We start from the raw sequence: 20,971 nt of genomic DNA on the forward strand, positions 1-20,971 counted from the left end.
AAGACTGATGTCACATGAACTATCCCTCACAGAAAATGACTCACTTTCCGAAGAACTAAAACTGCTGGATTGGCGTCTCCTTTTTCGGGAACTCCTTTGTTCGGAAACTGTTGGAATATCTGATGCTTCAGCAGGTTCGGGACCCATTCGGGATCAGAACGTTGTGAAGGATGGGAAGGAGCTAATGCACACGATTAGATTAGATTCTGGATCAAAACGATAAATTTCAGTAGCTCGGAATCCAACCACATGACATTAACTGGAGACGCAACTTTTGGCCATATCTTGCTGAAGATTTTTCCAAATACCCGTCTATTACATGCTCTGTTTTCTTCCTCTTTATTTGTTGACCAACGTAATTGGATTTCGTCATCCCAATACGACTCGAATGGTTTAAATACTGACTTATCCATAGGCTGAAGTTCATGTGTCGTATTGCTAGGTAAGCAATACAGTCTAATACTGTGACCTTCAGCAACGTCACAAATATCTGGATCGAAACGTGACGATGCTTCATAAAAAATCAGAAAAACGTCTCCTGCAGGTTTGTATTTGGCAAAATGATGCAGCCACTTGATAAAGGTCGATGTAGTCATTGAGCCCTTGTCTGTCATTTCTACCGCTCATTACCATTATACCGTTCATTCTTCTTTGAAAATGGTCATTGGAGGAATGACCTGTTCAACCGCATTTCCACGTGACACGATAGATACATTTTTCTCATGTTCAGGAGAAACGAAGTGTAGCCGTTTTTCACCTTTCTTTGAAGTGACTTCTCTGAAGAGAGACAGGCGACAACCCTATTTATTCATATTATAGATGTGCTGTGGTTTGTCAAATGCCTCTAATTCGGTCATGATATTTTTAATTTCTGGAAATGATCATTTCATCATCATTGGTGCTACAGCCCTATAAAAGAGCCTCGACCTTCCCAAGTCTATTACGCCAGTCAGTTCTATCCATTGCCAACTGTTGCCAGTTTGCTGCGCCTATTTGTCTACCATCCTCATCTACACCATCCCTCCATCTGAGTTTTGTTCTACCCCTTTTTCTACTTCCCACAGGTTGTGACATAAGGATTCTTCTAGGAGGGTTGTTCTGCTGTGATCTTGCCAGATGTCCTGCCCATCTTAGTCTTCCTATTTTTATTAAGGATACTACGTCTTTACCACCAAAGTTGTACCTCCTTCTCCAAACACCATTTTCACAGATGCCACCAAATATTCTTCTCAGGATCCTTCGTTCAAATATAATCAGGAGATTTTCATCTGCCTTGGAAATGGTCCATGTCTCCGACCCATATGTCAACACTGGTTGTATAAGGGTTTTGTATATGGTTATTTTTGTTTTTTGGCTTAAGTTTCTGCTTCTCATATGTCTACTCAGTCCAAAATAGCATTTGTTTGCTAGGATTATTCTTCGCTTGATTTCTTCCGTCATGACGTTCTCCTTGGTGATCAAGGAGCCTAAGTATGTGAATTTGTCCACCACTTCAAAGGTAGAATTATCAACCGTATAAACTTATTCAGTTCTGCAGCTCTTCCTGGTTTCATATGGTGCGCCTTTTTTCTAGCAACCCCTGGGTTCCTCAGTAGGAATAAGTGGATACCCAACTTCAGCAAGCCGAAAAATCTTTGAGTGTTTTTTTTTTCTTGAGCTTCCTCCAAGGAAGGTTTCCGTCCTAACTTCTTGGTTGCTACACCGCTACTTACATGTTTGCGTAACGTACGCCTGGGGATACCGTAGGTATTGGATGCAGTTTTGACTGACATCCCTTCTTTAACAGCTCCCATCGCTTTTTTTAATCATCCTCACTCCAGGTAGCACGTTTTTTCTTTAAATCCATCTAAAAATAAAAAATTCAATAAAAAAATACACTCACACTCCTGAATTGTATGCTTATATTTTTATAGTTCTTAAAAAAATATTTAAACGTACAAGTAAATTGCCGGATAAACAGAATAAAATAATTTAACTTCCATCATATATTCTAAAAGAATGTGTTTTAAAGTATTGCTTATTCAATTTAATTTTTTTTATTATATTCGGCCTCATCTTACAGTCAGGTGTTGACACCTGACCGAAATATTCACAATTAATATTTGTCTGTGATAACGAATATTAACAATATTGGAATATTTAAAAAAAAATTCCATTTTTCTTCTTTCGCTTAGGAAATTATTAAAAGTCTTCCATTTCGATCTCTTGGAATTTACATCTATCCTCTGTCAGTAAGACCTCATAATGGTGTTTCCACTGTTTTAGATCTATTAACTGTAAGTTAGATTTTTCCTTCCCTTCCCTCCGCAGAGACTTTATTACCTTCCAAGCTTGCCCAACTCTTGTTCCACACATATACCTATCCACCTCTGCACATCTTCGATCCCACATCTTTTTACTTTTCACTGCTTCTCTTTTTACATCTCGATTTAATTTTTATATATTTTGTGATCTTCTTCCTTTCTCAGTATTGTTCTTAAACTATTTTCTTGTGGCATGTTAAAGTAATTACTATTTAAATGGGAATAAGCCACAATTAAAGGTTAAAGTACGTTTAAAATAAACGTACTTTAACCTTTAATTGTAGCTTATTCCCATTTAAATAAAAATTTCCTCCTTTCTCGTTGACATCCATTTCTTATAAGCAGTTTTCTTCTTTTTTACTAACGTTTGCATATTCTCCGACCCCCATTCTTGATTTTTTGTTTCATGTTTGTCTTTATACCCCAAAGCTTCACTTGCAGCCTAATGAATGCATTTTTTAAGCTGCTGATATAATTCTTCCGCTGATATATTTTCTTGATCCACATTTTGTAATGTTGTGGCCAGTCGTAATTTGTAAAGAAATTTCGTTGAATCTTCTTTTAAGCTTTCTAGGTTATATTTAGGGGATGTTATTTCTTGTCCCTTTTCTATATTCTGTACCTAAGTGTTATTGTTTTTGCGATAATTAACTATCACATTGGCCATAAATAAACGATGGTCGGATCCACATTCTGATCCACGGTATACCGTTACGTCAGTTGTTTTTAGCTGGGAAGTTTGACGTTGGATTACATAGTCGATTATCGAGCGCAGATTCTTAGTAGTAATAATTCTTTAAATATAATAATATGTAATTAATATTATACTAATTAAAGATCTCGATCTGAAAGAGAAAGCGATTTATAACAAGAAAGCGCCTGATTGTACTTAAACTCCATTGTTCATTATAGTCTTCTACTTTCATATAAATTTTAACTTTCGGCACAAAACATAATGTATACAAATTATTTTTGACGAATCTTTAATCATGAATTCAGTTTTTTAACTCCACTGTTTGTTACCTTATGTAAATATACGAACATATTTCAGAAACTCTACATATATAGAAACCTTTTCATATATATAAATTTTTAATAGCTATCTAGATATTTTAAAACCTTTTTACAATTAAACTATAGTAAAATATTTTTCAGGTATCTTTGACTTCGAACTAGTAGGACATCAAGTAACATACTTGGGTTTGATGGAAAATTTAAGAGTTCGTAGAGCCGGTTTTGCGTATCGCAGAGACTATGAAAGATTCCTAAAGAGGTATAAGTGTCTTTCCAAAGAAACCTGGCCAAATTACAAAGGAAATGCTAAAAACGGTGTCCAGGCTTTGGTTAATAGCCTTGGCTACGATAAAGAAGAATATCAAATGGGAAAGTAAGTTATTTTTTTAACGATATACTGTACAGCAGAGTTTTTAATTGTTTTCAATTTATTAATGCTTGGTTTATTTCCGAAATAGATAAATTTAGCACTACTGTTACATTTTCATTTCTAATCATGTATCTTTTATTAAATTGTAATTTAGAAATTAATATTTTGATATAAAGCATAATATATATTTGTTTAATATATTTCAGGACTAAAATTTTCATCAGGCATCCAAAAACGCTGTTCCAAACTGAAGATGCATTCCAAGTTAAAAAGCATGAAATCGCTTCCATAATTGAAGCACACTGGAAGGGTTACCTACAAAGAACAAGATACCGAAAGATGAGGGAATCTGCTATTATTATTCAAAAGTATATTAGAAGAGTACTAGCTAAACGTTTGGCCGAGAAACGCAAGAAGGCAGCATTTGCAATCAGAAGGTATGTGTAGTGTAGTAAATGAGATTTAATAAAATATATTTATCGTCTCTAATTGAAATTAAAGTACATACGGCTTCAGCACTGTATTTTAGGATACATTAAGATTAGGTAATAATTTTAAATTAAAATTGAAAAAAAAATTATTGGACATATCATTGAAAATCGAGATCAAGTTATGAACTCTGAAGAGAGTTGTTATAGCCAACTATACAAAGAAGAGCAATATATCCAGAGTCAATCATTACTAAAGATAATTATTCAGAGACCTCAAATTTTGCCGGATATAACACCAAATGAATTTTGAAGGTCAGTGCAAGAAACGAAAAACAATAAGTCTCCCGGAGGCAATGAAATGATGGCGGATGCCTTGAAAATGGCTGGAAAAACATTATGGCATGCCCTTGCCAAAATATTCAATAGATGTCTACAGGAAGCAGTAACACCAACTCGCATAACGCAGAAAAGGCGGTACTACCGACTTCATAACCTACAGGCCCATGCTACATTTTAATGTTTATAACCTTTTTAGAAAAACAATAACGGTTAGAAATTATTATAAATAGAAATAAAATATTTTACACAATTATGTAGTTAAAGTGTGTCTTCAGGTACCAGAAAACAGATATTGAGTATTTAACAAAAAATACGTAAGGACAGAAATAGACAATTTTGAAAATGTGCAAATACCTCGTTTTTCAAGAAAGAGTGGGTAAAATGGGGTACAAGGAAATATTGGGTTATTTTTTAATTAAACATGTAATGAAGTATTGAACAATGTTATACATTTATCATATCTAGGCATCACATATAGGTACGGAAAGCTCGAAACTGAAGTGGAAGATCAAGTGAACAGAGCAAACAGAGCCGCAGGCTGCCTGAATGAAACAATATGGAGAAATAAAAATATCGGGAAAGAAATAAAAGGCAGAATTTACAAAACAGTCATCATACCAATAATGATGTAATGATGGTAAGACACTATGGGACAGAGCTAGAAGTACAGATATACGACGTAGATGCAAGGTGTATAACATCAAGAACTGGATGAAGAGTAGAATGGAATGATCATATAAGCCGAATGACAATAAATGGAGTAGAACAGACGGTTCCCCAATAGATAGACGACAGTAGGAAGACCACCAAAACGATGAAACGACAACTTACAGGAGGCACATTGAAAAACAGACAGAGTCATGTATTCATAAAAAGAAGATGACGAAGAAGAAGAAAAATTATGTTGTGATACTCTTTGAAGATCGTAGACAAAAGTTTCCTTGAATTGCTTATTGATAAATTCTTCTGTCTTAGGTGCCGTCTCCATATTCAGACGTTGGCAATCAACATGTTTACAATTTCCTGAAACCTTTTCCCTTGAACCACACCATTGCATAATATTACGCAACCATAAAAGTGTCTTTCGACCAATCTATCTCTTTCACTCCACTTTTCCACTAAGGCGAAGTAGATGGTATTCAGGTCCTCTAATTATATATGGACGAAGTATTCTGTATTTATCTTATCGATCGACTACCATATGTAATAATAAATTTTGTGAAAAAAATAAAAGCCATAGCAACTGAGCAAAATTTTTATTTATAATTCAATCAATTACACACAAATTAATATTAACACTTTTTAGGTTTATCAAGGGCTTTATCACACGAAATGGTCCGCCTACCGACGAAAATAAATCATTCTTGAGAATGGCAAAAGTTCAATGGTTGAAAAGATTATCCAAGAGTCTTCCGAAACAAATTTTATACAGACGTTGGCCACCATGTCCTTTTGTTTGCCAGGACGCTTCCAAACGTTTAGAAACCATGCACGGAGCACATTTGTCAAGGGTATATAGACTGGCTTTAACACCTGAGAGAAAACGACAGTTTGAGTTGAAAGTGTTGGCGGAATCGTTATTTAAAGGTAAAAGTATATATGTCTTAATTTAAAACAGTTTTACTGTGGTGATAATAAATGCGTTGGTAATATAAAACGTGCCTTATGGACTTAGTTCTCAAATGAGGTTATATTAAAATATATTTTAATTATCTATTATAATAATATTGACTGAGTTTAAATTTACGAATTTTTCTGTCTAATAGTTAAGAATGAATTACCTTGATCCACTGTGCTAACTAATAAATTTTTTCAGATAAAAAGAAATCGTACAAAGATAGTGTCCCACATTTCTTCGAACCTGATAGAGTTCAAGAAATACATATTCCAATGAAAGAACTTTATGCATCCCAACTAAATGGTGATAAAGAAATTGTAAGTAATTTATTACCAAAGTATTTCTTGGTGACACTCCTGATTGTATTTTCCTTTTGTAGTATTCTACGAATGTCATAAAGTTTGATAGGCATGGATATAAACCAAGAGAGAGACTAATGGTTATTGGTAGTAAAAATCTTCACCTTTTGGAATGTAAGGGATCACTTAAACCCAAGCACTGCCTTCCTTTAAATAGGTTAACTTTTACGATAACTCCAGAAAATGACAAGATGCTTTTGGTGCAAATTCCGGAGGATTTGATCAAAAAAGATAAGGTAATATATTTGTTTTTTTAAATTCTAACAAATTTTAGTATATGGGAAATAAGTCAATACTCACAATCTTTCACAGTCAATACTCAAGATAGTGAGTATTGACTCATTTTCCATATGGACTCACATTAACAACCTTTTCATCACTTCTAACAAATTTGCAAGCCGTGTGTGTCCCATTTTTTTCTTCCTGTCTACAATTGCGTCAGATATTATTTAAGGTGACACAGGAGTGGACATAGATATGACCTCGTAATTTTACTTTAACAACTGATTCTCTGGAGCATCTGCGCTATATATAGTTCAGATGTAGACCGTCTTCTTTCTTTTTCTTTTCTTCTTTCTATCCTCTTCCTTTTTTCGTTAATTCTTTCTTTCTTCTTTCTTTTCACAATTTAGTTACCTAGAAGATGCGATGCAAATGGCGCAAGATTGAGAATTCATGAAAAATGAAAGGGAGGCGTATGTCCAAAGATGGATGTTTTTAGCTGATTAGATAGATTTCTTTAAATAAAATTTGATTGTTGTCTTCTGTGATGATGTGTTCTGCCACAGCCAGCTGATTTTTATTTGTTTCTTCCTTCTTTGTATTCACAACTTACCTAGGAGATGGCTGCAAATGGCACAAGAAAAATGAGAGGAAGGCGTATGTCCAAAGATAGATGTTCTTAGCAAACCTTCTCTTTTCCTTTTTTTAATGGGTCCCAACTTCATATTTTTTCTGCCATCTAGTATCATTCATTCATTCTAAATGGCCATACCACATCAGTATTTTCTTTTCTATTTTTTCGATTATATTACCTTCTATATTCGTAATTCTTCGAATTTTATCATTTGCTTTGCTTGGTGCTTTGTCTCTAGTACTTCATTTATAGGAATAGCAATTTATCTCTATCTTTCTTTCGAAGTTCTCATGTTTCTAACACATATATTATGTTCATATTCTTTCAACAATGGTTTTGTAAATCAACTGTTTTGTTTTATTTGTTACTTTATGGCTCCAGAGGATTGAATTTATTTTGCGAATAGATTATTATGTGAAAGCCAAAATATTTTTATGGTGTGACCAAAGATTTAAGTTACAAATCTGCCCCCTTTCTCGTAAGAGCTTTATACTCTAAAAAAAATCTGAAGTTAGTCTTTCTAATTTCTTTAGTCTGTCGTATGAGAATGGTTGGGATGCATCCAAAATGAGCTCTTCAAATAAGCGATCAATTTGGTCAAGATAGTATTTATAACATACAATCTATAAATAGGAGCATCATGCCAAGAAATTATAATTCCATTAAAAAATTTTTGATTCGTTAACAAACTGTAGAATTAAATTGATTGCAAAGGTAAAAACAAAATCATTTAAGAGGTAGTCCAATTTTTCTTCTTTCTTGAATTCCAATAGACCAAGAACTAATACTGTCAGAGGTCTTGGTACAGCTCAGGATATTTTTGAGGACCTCTACTCAAAAAGTTAATTAAATACTACATAAAAAACCTACATTTACACAAAAAACCTAAACAAACGAAGTAAAGGTTCTAAAAGAAGTATTTATACAAGAGTACTTGGAAAATGGAGCTCACGTAGTGATAATATTATCAAAAAACCGAGATACACAAAAAAATTTATCAGGAAAACCATATATCTTTCATTCAGTTTGAAAAAACTTTAACTGGGTCAACCGAAACAAAATTTGGGAAATAATTAATGACAAAGGCTACCCACCACATCTTTAAAAGACAATAAAAAGTTTGTACCATCAGACAAAAATAGTAGTGAACACTGGTAAAAGATATAGAAGAAATGGAAATCAACTCAGTAGTGAGATGGAGCTGCAAACTTTCTCCCGCCCTTTTCAACATATATGTATCTTACGTATATATACTTATTTCCCATTTTGTATATATACTTATGTATATATACAAAATGGGACCAGTCAACAGAAATAAGATCACGAATTGAAAAAGCGCGAAACGCGTTCAACAATATGAAAAAGTTGTTCACAAGCAAAATCTCAATGGAACTAAAATTAAGACTGGTCAAGTGTTATATCTTCCCGGTCATGTTCTATGGAGCAGAGGCATGGACCACAACGGAAGCCACCCTGAAGAAACTAGAATCCTTTGAGCTGTGGATATATTGCCGTATTCTTCGGATATCCTGGACAGACCACATCACTAACGTGGAAGTAATGCAGAGAATAGGCAAAAGCAAAGAAATAATCTTCACCGTAAAGAAACGGAAGCTTGAGTAGTTCGGACATGTCATGAGGAATACTAAGTACCGGCTGCTACAGTTATTAGTCCAAGGAAGAATCGACAGTAGGAGGGGACCGGGAAGAAGACGACACTCATGGATGTATAACCTGCGACAATGGTTCGGACTAACATCGACCGAACTGTTCAGAGGTGCCGTAAACAAAGTCAAAATAGCATTGTTAATAGCCAACGTCCGAAACGGATAGGGCAAAGGAAGAAGAAGAATGTATCTTGAAGTCTCAAATTATTTGCTATAGGCCTGAAGTATATTCTTTGGTATTTGCACACCCATAGTAGCAATACACTAAACGACATTCATGAGGTGTGGAAATGTGTGGCTAGGTGCTAGTAAATACTAAAGTTTAGTAGGTATTAGATTGGCTTCCAGCCACCGTTGTTATTGTAAATGGCGTTTGCTATACACATGAATATGACAATAATTAACTAAACTCAGGAAATTGTCTAAAATACATATCTTATGATATGACATGAAGTGTTTCCAAAAACTCCCACCATAACATTTTATTAATTCTCATGTTAATTAATAATTTTGTGAATTTATGTAAATTTTTTAACTTCACTTGAGATGTTTTTAAGGTTTGTAAATTCTGATGGTTCATAAAAAATTATGTTTTATACTTTTTTTTTTTATCAAAGAAAGTTAAAACTAAATACATATGAATGTATATTTTTCACAAATAAATATGATTGTTTCTTTTTTAGGGTGACTTAATTTTAGAAGTGCCCAACTTAATAGAAGCCTTGACGTATGTTATGGACACATTAAAAGATAAAACTGTCTTGAAAATAATCGCCCAATCACAGTAAGTATATTTTAGATTTAAAAAAGTTTTATTCATACTCATTTGTATATTTTTCAGTATTGAACATAATATGAAAGGAAAACAGGGTACAATTGACATTCAACATGGAGATGCCCCAAAGATTCACAAAGATAAAAGTGGCCATTTGTTAATAGTAAGTTAATGCTTTTTTTTAATAATTTAGGCATTTTAGGACTTTATAGTAATGATACAATAATTAGTCTGCCGATAGCATTTCCTATAGCTCAATAAAAATCTGTAACTTATGTCTACAACAGAAAAGGAAATTTACCCGGCAAAAATTGATTTCTGAAAGGACTATTCATTTGTTTAATTAAATATAGGGTGTTCTAATAAAAAAATCGATGACGTCATAACTTCGACAAATTTAATTGAATAAAACCGATGTGAACAAAAAAATTAAAATTTTGAAAATAAAAATCGACCTGTTTTTGTGTTTTTTTTTAAACTATCAGGAAAAAACGTTATGCTTTACTTTTAGTAGCTAATATTTGACGAAGACTATTAATGTTACAGGAAATCGTCGATTATCCGAACTAATTGGGGATATGTGTGTTCGGAAAATCTTTTTTTACAGATAATCGAACTGTATTGATATAGCCATACATATTTATCAACAGGTGAATGAAAGCCATATGTACATACAAATATGTATTTATATCTTTAATGGCAAATAGGAATTAAACAAAAAAAAGTGCAGTCTTTGCAACAAAACATATTCTGGGTACAAAATTGACGAAAATTGAAGATTTTTTAAACGTTAATAACTAACGCCTAAAAAAAAAATTCAATTCTTGTCTGCTAAAGCAAGTCTACCCGTTTACAAGCGGCTAGGTCACGTAGTTTTTTTAAGGATAGGTATTTTTCATTCTAACATCGATAAGTGGGGGAGTTATCAAGAAGCAATAATATTTTCTCTCATTTGCCATTTTTTAATTCATGGGCTTTAACAGAGGGTTATAAAACTTTCTATAAAATGGAAATTGTACTAGTCATCCAAGCACTCTTTTGTGTAAACGATATTCATCGCAGACATATTAATGTGTTTAAAACGTGGTTTTTGCATTTACCAATGAGCCGCCAGTCGCATTAGCACAAGCTAAGGCAGCGATATGATTCTTGATTTTTTCGGTCTAGGTGCTGGACCTAAAAGTTTGGAGACCTGGAGTTTTTCGTTTCAAAATTTTCCAGTTAAGCCCAATTTCATCTGCATATTTAACATTTTGAAGACCGTAATTTTCTTCCTTCGTAACTCCCTTAATTTAATTTAGAAATAATCTACTGCTGATGAATCAGCACAGTTTTTATCCTTGTATTTGAAGCTCACGAATGCTATATGTCGACTTCAATCGTTTTAACCAGCCTGTGCTTGCACAATTTGACACCTCTCCGGGTTTTTCGTTGGATTGAACTGCTTTTTCATAGAATCAGATCAGAAGTAGGTTCTCCCTGGAATCTTTTTTGAGTAAACCACTTATAAATAGCATCATCTAAATCCGAGTTTGAGGCAAGTTGCATCGTTTTGTGACTTGTAAATCCATTAGAAGAATCAAGCTAGGACATAAAGTTACTTATGCTCGCCTGTTGTCGAGAGTTCGGATGGTTCCTACTTTTTTGGTTCTGAAACAGAATTTTGAAATAAGACACCAATGTAATTTGATTCCAATTTCCAATTGAAAATCTGAAAACCACCATGCATGTAAATTTGCAATATGTTCTATCCTCTAGATGGCGCTTAAGTCTTAAACTTATTTGTTGGGGAAGGTAAATGATTTTATTTAGAATCGCTACCAACCAATAACTATATTTTCATTAAAATATAGGTTGATTCATTATTGTCTAATGTTCGATTTATTTTTAATTAAAAGATTTTAAAGAACTATTAAAAAAGAATATAGGCTTAATCTTAATTATATCTATTTTCAGGTTGTTTCACCATAAGATTTTTACAACAGCAGCCAGAAACTAAGAAGAAAGTGCCATGAGCAAAAAATTATTCTGTATTGTATATTTATATATTTATATACTAGATAAACATGTAAGATATTTTAAACTGGGCTATTAAATTAATATTTTAAAAATAACTTGTTTTATTTTATTTATTATTATCATCATCAACCTGTATGCGTCCACTTATAAGTTGTACAAGTACTTATATGATGCAGTCTGCGCAATATCCCTTCCATCAGCAGCAATATTTTAATTTCGTACCAGATTTGTCATTATTTGCATCTTGTTGATACCATGCTTGTTCAGATCTGCCTCCTTACAAGTAAAAGCTTTGTGAATAACTTTGGAGAGACAGTGTCTCCTTACCATACTCTTCGCTGTATACAGAGTTTATTATTGTAATAAATAACAATTAAATATCTATGCATTAATCCAACTAACCCTGGATGACCAATGATATACAAGATATGACGGAGGGCAGATTAATATACCAAAATAAAGACATAAGTAAATACATGCCATTAAACAAAAAAATAGACCAACAACAAATTAAAAAAGCAGCAATGCAGATATGGTTATGAAATATAAGAAGGGGATGTAAGGAAGTAGGAGACAGAGAATTACACAAGAAAATTAAAAAGGTCTCAGGCCTGTGGAAAGCTAAAGATCTGTCAATCCTAACTGATAAAAACAATGAGATAGAGTACACTGATAAACAAGAACAAATTTGGGATATGTGCACGTAGAAGAATTGTGGAGCTTGAATTGAAAACAAATACAATCATCTACTTTCATTTTAACATCTTTTCTCTATGTAAAGAGACCACAAAATTGTGTTTTGCAAGAGTAAACATCGTCCAATAACTTCCCCCAAGTATGGATTCACAGATCATTGCCATTGAAGAGAAGTCTCATGACTTCTTATTATATATATGAAGCAATATATAATCATATCATTGTATAATCATAGTACCTTCCTATCTACCTGGCTTAATGTTCATTTAGGGATTGCTTTTTAAGGAATGAGTTTTACTTTACTTAAAATGGAAATAAACCATTTAGATTCTTGAGATCCTCCTTAGGGATGAAATGCTTCTTCCTTTGATATTGTGTAATATATTGTACATTGTCAGAGAGGGGCTGTGGTCTTCTAACATCAGTTGGAGTCAAAATGGTGCTTCTCAGTAGCTTTGAAGTGAAAATTCTAAGAGCTTGAGGTATATCACCTACAGAAATTTCAGATATCATTGTGGAATGAGATTGGTACATTGCAAAAACCAATCTGTACCTGTCCTGGGAGAGGATTAGCTTAGGGTATAAAAATATGATGCCAAGATGGGTTACTTCAAGATGTTATGCATACTTGACTAGAAGTTCATAATTACAACTTCAGTATTATGTAGTAGAATGGACTGAAAGTGAAATTTTTTCTATTGGGTCCGTGGACTCATACATTTTCAAAACATTAACAGGTAATTTTTAAGATGTTGTTTAGAGCATACCTTAATTGATATAAGTTACTGCATTATTAATTTGCTAATATATTACTAAAATCCATAAAATTTATATTATAATATTCATTTGAAACACCACATGAGGTAAAATTATTATAAGAACTTTTTATCACTATATATTAGATATGTTCCTTTGTTTTCTAGTGTGGCACTTTCAACAACAAAATAAAAAATTAATCAAACTAAAATTTGTAGGTACTTTAATTTTTAAAATTACTAAAAGCTTTTTAAAGTTTTTAAATTTAAATTAAACTAAAAAGAAAAAGATTTTTTTGTAAACAAACACATCTGACAGCTAAACAGTGCTTAAAGTCATTTGGATGATTCTGCACAAGACAAGTGTAGCTAGTCACCCTCGCAGAAGCAGGTGTAGATTTATAGACACTAATGTTACACTTTTCAATAGAACAAAGTGGTGTAGCACTACACCTTGCACTACACTTGCAAAGGTACCACTTAGTGTAGCACTTCTACACTTTTTTGGAACTAGTGCTACACCAGAAAACAAAGCAACACACCTATTTAAAACAGTATAATAGTCAAATATTAATATCTCAAATACATCAGTGCCAACATAATCTAAGCATTTCACAAAGAATTATGTTTAGTGAAAGATATGACACAATAAAGCATGGAGCAAGTCTTAGATTACCAATACATTGCAAAAATAAGATATAGTAAGATTCAGAATCACAACAAAAATTTACGGAGGAATCTATTGATGGCAGTCTAATATTTTATAATTTTCTAAAGACCATTTATAGACAATATATAACATTTCCTTTTTGTAACTAGTAAAGGTACTACCGTAGTAAGACGGAACGATGTCTGTAGAGATAGAGATGAAATTTATATCAATGAATTCTGCTTCACTTACTGATGAATTTTCATTTAAAATACTATGTATTTTTCTTAAAATATCTTTTGCATACTACATTTAGAAGAATTTAATTAAGCCAACGCTAATAAATACTTTTAATTGTAACAATAAAGTTGTATATACAAATTAAAGTACGTAAATACATTGTCAACTTAATTCCCCTTGGAATGATGACTGGCTACTGCCTGTTGTGCTTTTGAAAGATTTTTAGGGCGACTAGACGCTCTAGACCGTATTTCTTCCTCTACTGATTTATTAACTGTTTTAGTAATAGCTTGTTTAAGTTTGTGTACTACCTCTTGCTTTTTTGGTTGAACTGGACGATCTGTAAGAAATAAAAATTAATTTCAAACTCCAAAATAAGATAATTGTTTCTTACTGGCTCTTTTCGTTACTTTATTGCCTTTCTGCTTCTTGACTTTTGCATTATCGGGTAATTTAGTTTTTACTTTCATTTTTCCTTGGGCCATATTTATTTGTTTGATATTTTTTTATTACACAAATAAGTACTTTTGTTTTCTTTTACACAATGTGCAACAAACATAACCTTATAACTTCTTCTGTTCGTTTCTTGAACAGTCAAGATAAATAAGATCTACTATGCTAAGAAGCATGCCTATTCATCTATATTTAACAAATGGTTCATTTATTGTATCTTTTCTTAAATTTCCTATCCTATCTTGTTGGTTTATGCATTTGTGTGACATATCAACGACAAACTTACCTCTTACTGATAAGCATAGCACACTACCACCCTGATTGACACTGACCATATTAAAAGTTCAGTAATCTTTAGAGTTCTTTTAAATTTCTATGCTATTTTTATGAAGGTGACCGCACATTTTTTTATCGACATCCATCCACAGAAAAGAATCATTTGGAGCGAAATCGGTAGAACGAGAAGGTCACTAAATTATTTTTGCAATATTACAAGTGAAAAATTATTAAAATCACTTCCTAATTTTTGACAGAAGTACGATTATTTTGTTGTACCTAAATTGAAACTTTTCGGTGCAGAAAAATAGTTTTCTATGAGAAATTGGACCAACTACCTATATGAGGAACAATACTTATCCGTATATAAACACTGTTCTGTATGTTGTGTTCGGTATCGATGGAAATAATTTTCGTCTGTAAATAAAATTCAAAAGTCAAATTTCTACGGAGTTGATAAAAAGCCTCTAATTGTACCTATCAACTTTTCCTTCATGTACTTAGCCATGCTGCCGATATAAAATATGATCTCTGTCTATCCCATTTGAAAGAATACCATTTAATACCGTGTTATCCACCTATACTAAAAATGAAAAAAGATTGGAGAACCAAAATAAAATTACTTAAAAGGAAAATTTTTAATTTTTTATTCAGCTATATGGTAAACACGAGATGATCATAAACTTATAATTTAAAGATATAGGTACAATGCTGAATGTAAAAATTATTATACAGGCAATAAACATTTATCAATACATAGCTTTTTTGCAGTGTTAGGATTATATAAGTTTATAATTAAATATTTTTTGTTTATTCGGTTCGGACCATATTATAACCCTAACAATTGGATGAAAACATATCGACAAATATTTAGGAAAAAATCCTTACACCACTAAGAATAAAATATTTCTTATTTTTAAAAATATGTTTTATTAGTATTAGCATGTACTGAAAATATCTAAGGATAGTAAGAGAAAAACGTTAACTTTAATATTGGTGTAAATCCTTTATTATAAAATTTTTATAAACCATAAACAATAAAGCAAGCTGTTAAAAAGTAAAATAGAAGGGAATTATTCCATCTGTTAGGACAAGCTAAATGTTTTCTCAGACTTGCAACGCTAGTATGAATTAATAGGTTGATGTCTACTGATAAGAAAAACTCCTGGCTACGACCAACAAATTGCTGATTCCCAAGATCTTATTTTTCATCTTTTTAAATTAATCCTCCAATGTGTGTGTACTGGAAAATTTTAATTTTTAATTGAGATGTTGAATATCAGCTCTTTTGTCTTATTTAGAGATTATAAGTAATTCTCTTCCTCCCTGGTTGTACATCTTCTTCTGCTAGTTTAGCCAATCTCACTTGTTTAAAACTGTTTCAGCATTTTTCATCTTGTTGCTCTTATATATTCATCATATAAGTTGTTTGTTTGTCTTGTTTATGTTTTATGTATACTTGTTCATCTTGCAGACTTGGCTACTCCAAATGATTTCTGAATAAAACTGAAACTTCCTGCGAAAATATGCACGAAATCACAGAAGGCCGCGAAAACTGCTGAACTTTTAGAAGCTTCCCGTAATGCTATAGGGGATGGTCACGTTTTGGGAATGGCGTCAAAAAGATTTAATGTCTCCAGGACAATTTTGCAATTCTGTCGAAAAACTGGCATCTTTTAAGTCCCACTTAGGTCATTGGACTTGCTTTTTTCAAGTTAAGGATAAATACCGTGTTGCACTGTTATGTTCCGCCAATCTGTCTAATTCTGCTCGGTATTCCTACAATAGCCTAGATTCCACCTTTAGGGCTTCTAAGTATCCCATGTCTGCTTGAGTAGCTCTGCGTATATTGATCGGCGTCAGTTCAAAAGTCTTTATGTTAATTTCTATTGCACAATGCAAGATTACATAAATCTCTGTCTTGGATATACTGCTGCACCTTTGACCATACCCTGATGCAACAGTTAATGTTGGTTTTAAACCAAGTTTTAAATCCAATATAACACGTTTGGTTTTAAACTTTACATTTTCCCCAAGTGAGACCGCCTTTTTGGTTAATAATTCTATCTGTTAATTCCAAATGAGCCTGAAATTTAATGTTACCCCAATATACCTCGTAGCATATCAAGCAACGAATCAATTCTGAAGAAATATGTCGCCAGCAGGTACACCAAAAAGTTGGTTACTACAAAGAAGATTCTGATATAGAAGCTACAGAAGATAGAGAAGTAACTGAAGGTATCCGTGTAATCGAAGAAATCTGGAACTACGGTTCCAGATTTTCTTTTCAAATCGGTTATGGACATATTGCCTGGCGTTTATGATTAAAATGCGTGATTTGTGACTGGCTTGCACCAACAGAGAAAGAAAAAGACCATTTGTGATTTTTATCAGTTAACTCCATCTACCTAAATGTTGATTAAATGTATTCTTATTTGGTGTAATAGCAGCCCCTGACCACGACCACGATTCACAAACTGCAAATAGTACCGGCTAGTGTTGTTTGAATATTTTGTATTTTTTATTGATGTTGATATTGATTTGATAATAGTAGAGTAGTATTGTCTTAGCTTTAACAAACTCAACCTGTCCTACACCTTTCGATCGATCTCATGAAAGGTTGACGCCATTATCATCATTCCACCGTTGCAAGTGGACTAAATGGGATTCGATTATTGAAAATTAAAAGAATTCTTCTAGTTTTATGCTCAAAAAATTAAGACGATAAGTCCGTAGACTTTATTCAGTTGCATTGAACTTATTGATTTAAATCATATTATTTTTCCGTTTGTGATGACGTTATATTTAAGGCGTAGGGTGATAGTGCGCAGGAGTGTGCACGATTCCTCGAAATGTCACGAAACTACACTAGAAAATCTACGATTCTTACATAATACTAATGAAGATTTACAAAATGTTCTGTATGCAATCAGAAATGACGGAAAAAAATAAGGGAAACGGGAAAAGCTTTCAACATTCTCGAATCGACTTTAAGAAAATTCTTAATAGGATTGCACACGTAACCCCGTTTAGGTCGCACAGCTATATATTCAGATGAAGTAGAAAAATAATTAAGAGAGTTAACGCTTGCTAAATTATTCTATGATACCTAATGAACTTAGACGACAGATTCAGGTATGCTAAAGAAAATAATATTCCAAATAATTTTATTACTGCATTCAATGAAGAGTCAATAACACTATTTTATTCTAATATCAAAATACTCATGGACAAGTTTAAGTTTGAGCCAAACAGAATTTTTAATATAGACGAAACTAGCATTACAACAGTCTAAAAAAATGTCTAAAGGTTTATGGACCTAAAGGACCTAAAAAGATAAGATCTGCTATATCTGCCGAAGTGGAAGAACTATCACAGGCGTTTTCTGCGTGAGTGCTGCAGGAAATTATATTCCCCCCATGTTGATCTATTCTCGGAAAATAATGTCTCTTACACTTGAGAAAAAAGGGCCTTCTTGAACTTGTGAGTGGCTTGAGTGGCTGTGCCATTTTGTAAAACATGATGAGCTGTTAAAAAAATCATTTATGAACGTTGACACTATGGAGAAAGAAGTGTCAGGTTTTCGTGCATCTGGAATGTCTATTAGATTCCGATAAATGAACGAATGATGATGATTTTGTTTCTGCTAATCCAGCAAAGGAAATTATCAAAGGAGCCGCTTCTCTACCAGGATCTCCTAAAACGTCTAACAAAATGTATCTACGGATTAGTCAATGTTAGATATTACAAATGTTCAGCCTTCTACATCTAAGAAAAATTGTTTTTTCGTTTTTGCTCCCCTAACAGCGAAAATGGTTAAACTAGAATTTAAAAGAAAATCTCATAACAAGCAACAATCGGAAATTCTTACAAACACACCAATGAAGACACAATTGGAGAAAGTTCAGAAAAAGACGATTAAGACACGAGAATTTCAAAAGGAAGGAGACACAGAAAGCAGCAAGGAAGGCAACTGTTCGAAAATATTTTGATAAAGAATCACCAGTTATCTAGAAAGACAGAAAAAAAATTAAAGGCAAACAAAACCTAAAATATAGTGAAGAAAGAGCTAACACCTGAGTCGTCTGATGTAACAGACAGTGATTTGTCAGACATTACCGATGAAGACGAAATAGATGATGTTGAATTAAGCTTCATTCCACCACCATTAGAAAAACCAGCTGCACCTAATGAGACATATTGTATTTGTAAGGAAAAGGGAAAAAACAAAAAATTACGGTATATATGTGTGTTATGCACCTCGTGGAATCACGCAGATGTAAATATTATAATTGCATAAAATTAATATTTCTTCATAATATTATACTTTTGACATAAGCGTTTTTATTACAATAATTTTAAATTAGTTTTTTTTTCTAACATTAATTTAGTGCGCACCATTTCGCACTCCGCACGCATGATTACACTCATGGATTGGGAATCGTGTGCAAAGACACTTGTTTTCTTTATTTTTAATATTATGCTTTTGCACTTTTTATTTCTCTAAAACTTATTTTAAATATTCAAAGTAGAATAACTAAGGCTTACTGTAACGTACTGACGTTATGATAGGTTTAAAGAATTTCCAACAGAAGCGATTTCTGCGTAAGCGCGCACTATTCCCCCCTTTTCCCCTTATCATTATGTTCACCTGTTATTTTTTCACTCTTATGTCCTATTAGATATCACTTCAATACTCTATAACCAATACAACATTTTATAATATGATTTACGTCTGTTTTGATTAGTATTAGGTTTTTCTTTAGTAAATAAAAGTTGTTTATTTGTCCCTACATAATGAAAATAATTGTCTGTTTAATGCATTCATCCAATGTTAACAGATAATTGATGGCAACAAAGATAAAAAATATAAGGGGTACTACTAATTGATATAAGAATCCAACTGATAACTTGCAGATACATCTATACAATTTATAGACGAGAAACTCAAGTTTTGTGTTCTATATCATTACAAAATCAGTTTTTTAAATCATAAGAATAACTTTCAGTTGAATATTAAAAACTTGCGCAGTTTAGGGTCTGTATATAAAATATAATTTGAATTGTCACAACCTTAAAATGATTAAACCAATCATATATAGGGAGAATGCTTGCACAAAGTACATATACAATATTTTTCACACTGCACGGAACGTATAGCTGCATAACTGTGGACAGAAATTGATAATATATGATATTTTATAATATATTATAGATGATTATAAAGCAGTTAATTATATTATAACTATTTGATATATTTTTTTAAAAGTAATTAGAGTGCTTACTAACAAAAATATGTCCTAAGTTGGTATAATTGCAAGCATTCTTTTGTCAATTATTTGTCCCAAAGTACTGTTTTAAGATGAATTACATTAGTAAAAACCAGTACTTCAAAAACATGCTTTCATGTAAACTCATTATAAGATTATAGATATGTTCGACGTTGGTCTATTACTCTTCACAAACATTAAAAATATTTTTTAGGAAGCTACTTTCTCAATCATCTAATGTTAACAATCAATGTGAAAAGAGCGACTTGGGGAAAGAGTGAGTTAGATTTTTCAATTTTGAAGAGTTTATTTGTATTTAGAAATTTACGTGCTTCTGCTCGAAGTCTTCGTCTTATATAACCTATATTTTCCTCCAATTATATAATTAAGAAGCATTGTTCTCCTATTAAAGTATGGAAACAGTGGTAATTTTTCTATGTTTTGTGATATTTTTTATTACAGTTAATCGATTCATAGTTTACTGTTATATATAAGTGTCCAGGTAATTTGTTGAATCTATCTGCTGTTACTGAATTTACATTAAATTCTTGCCATGCAAGTAATTAAAAAATAATTAGCTTTGTATTATATATAATAAATATATAATATATATTGTATAAATATATAATCCGACCCGGATTTTAGCCGGGCATAGGTCCGGCTAATCAACCAGTTTTGCACATTAAACTAGCTGATTAGCTGGGTCTATATCCTGCTGATCGTATTTTATGTGATAGCTCCACACGCAGCAAGCGATTTAATGGGACCGAGATCAGTTTACAGTCGCTCGGTCGCTGGTCGTCCGATTTTCCCTCGACAAACCTTCACTAGACCCGGCGTGTAGCTACGCTGTAAATTATGTAGCGTAGTAGCATAACTTC

At 32.6% G+C, this 20,971-nt stretch overlaps 1 protein-coding gene and 1 long non-coding RNA gene across 3 annotated transcripts in view; one reads left to right on the top strand and one right to left on the bottom strand.

The window, feature by feature from the left end:
* LOC140448057 (unconventional myosin IC-like) overlaps positions 1-11,846 on the top strand; it is a 108,104-nt gene extending 96,258 nt beyond the window's left edge. For both annotated transcript variants that reach the window (XM_072541106.1, XM_072541104.1), the window contains exons 11-18: positions 3,459-3,690; positions 3,894-4,124; positions 5,764-6,044; positions 6,274-6,392; positions 6,455-6,670; positions 9,641-9,741; positions 9,799-9,895; positions 11,689-11,846. In XM_072541106.1, the coding sequence (XP_072397207.1) occupies positions 3,459-3,690; positions 3,894-4,124; positions 5,764-6,044; positions 6,274-6,392; positions 6,455-6,670; positions 9,641-9,741; positions 9,799-9,895; positions 11,689-11,703 (1,292 nt within the window). In that variant the 3' untranslated portion in view covers positions 11,704-11,846. The remainder of the gene's footprint in view (positions 1-3,458; positions 3,691-3,893; positions 4,125-5,763; positions 6,045-6,273; positions 6,393-6,454; positions 6,671-9,640; positions 9,742-9,798; positions 9,896-11,688) is intronic.
* Positions 11,847-14,187: 2,341 nt separating this feature from the next.
* LOC140448058 (uncharacterized) lies at positions 14,188-14,816 on the bottom strand. The gene is made up of 2 exons (XR_011951650.1): positions 14,486-14,816; positions 14,188-14,431 (listed from the first exon to the last, which is right to left on the bottom strand). It is a non-coding gene; the product is annotated as an uncharacterized lncRNA (long non-coding RNA).
* Positions 14,817-20,971: the final 6,155 nt, after the last annotated feature.

Source organism: Diabrotica undecimpunctata, chromosome 8 (assembly GCF_040954645.1).
Source record: "Diabrotica undecimpunctata isolate CICGRU chromosome 8, icDiaUnde3, whole genome shotgun sequence".
NCBI classification, from domain to species: Eukaryota; Metazoa; Arthropoda; class Insecta; order Coleoptera; family Chrysomelidae; genus Diabrotica; species Diabrotica undecimpunctata.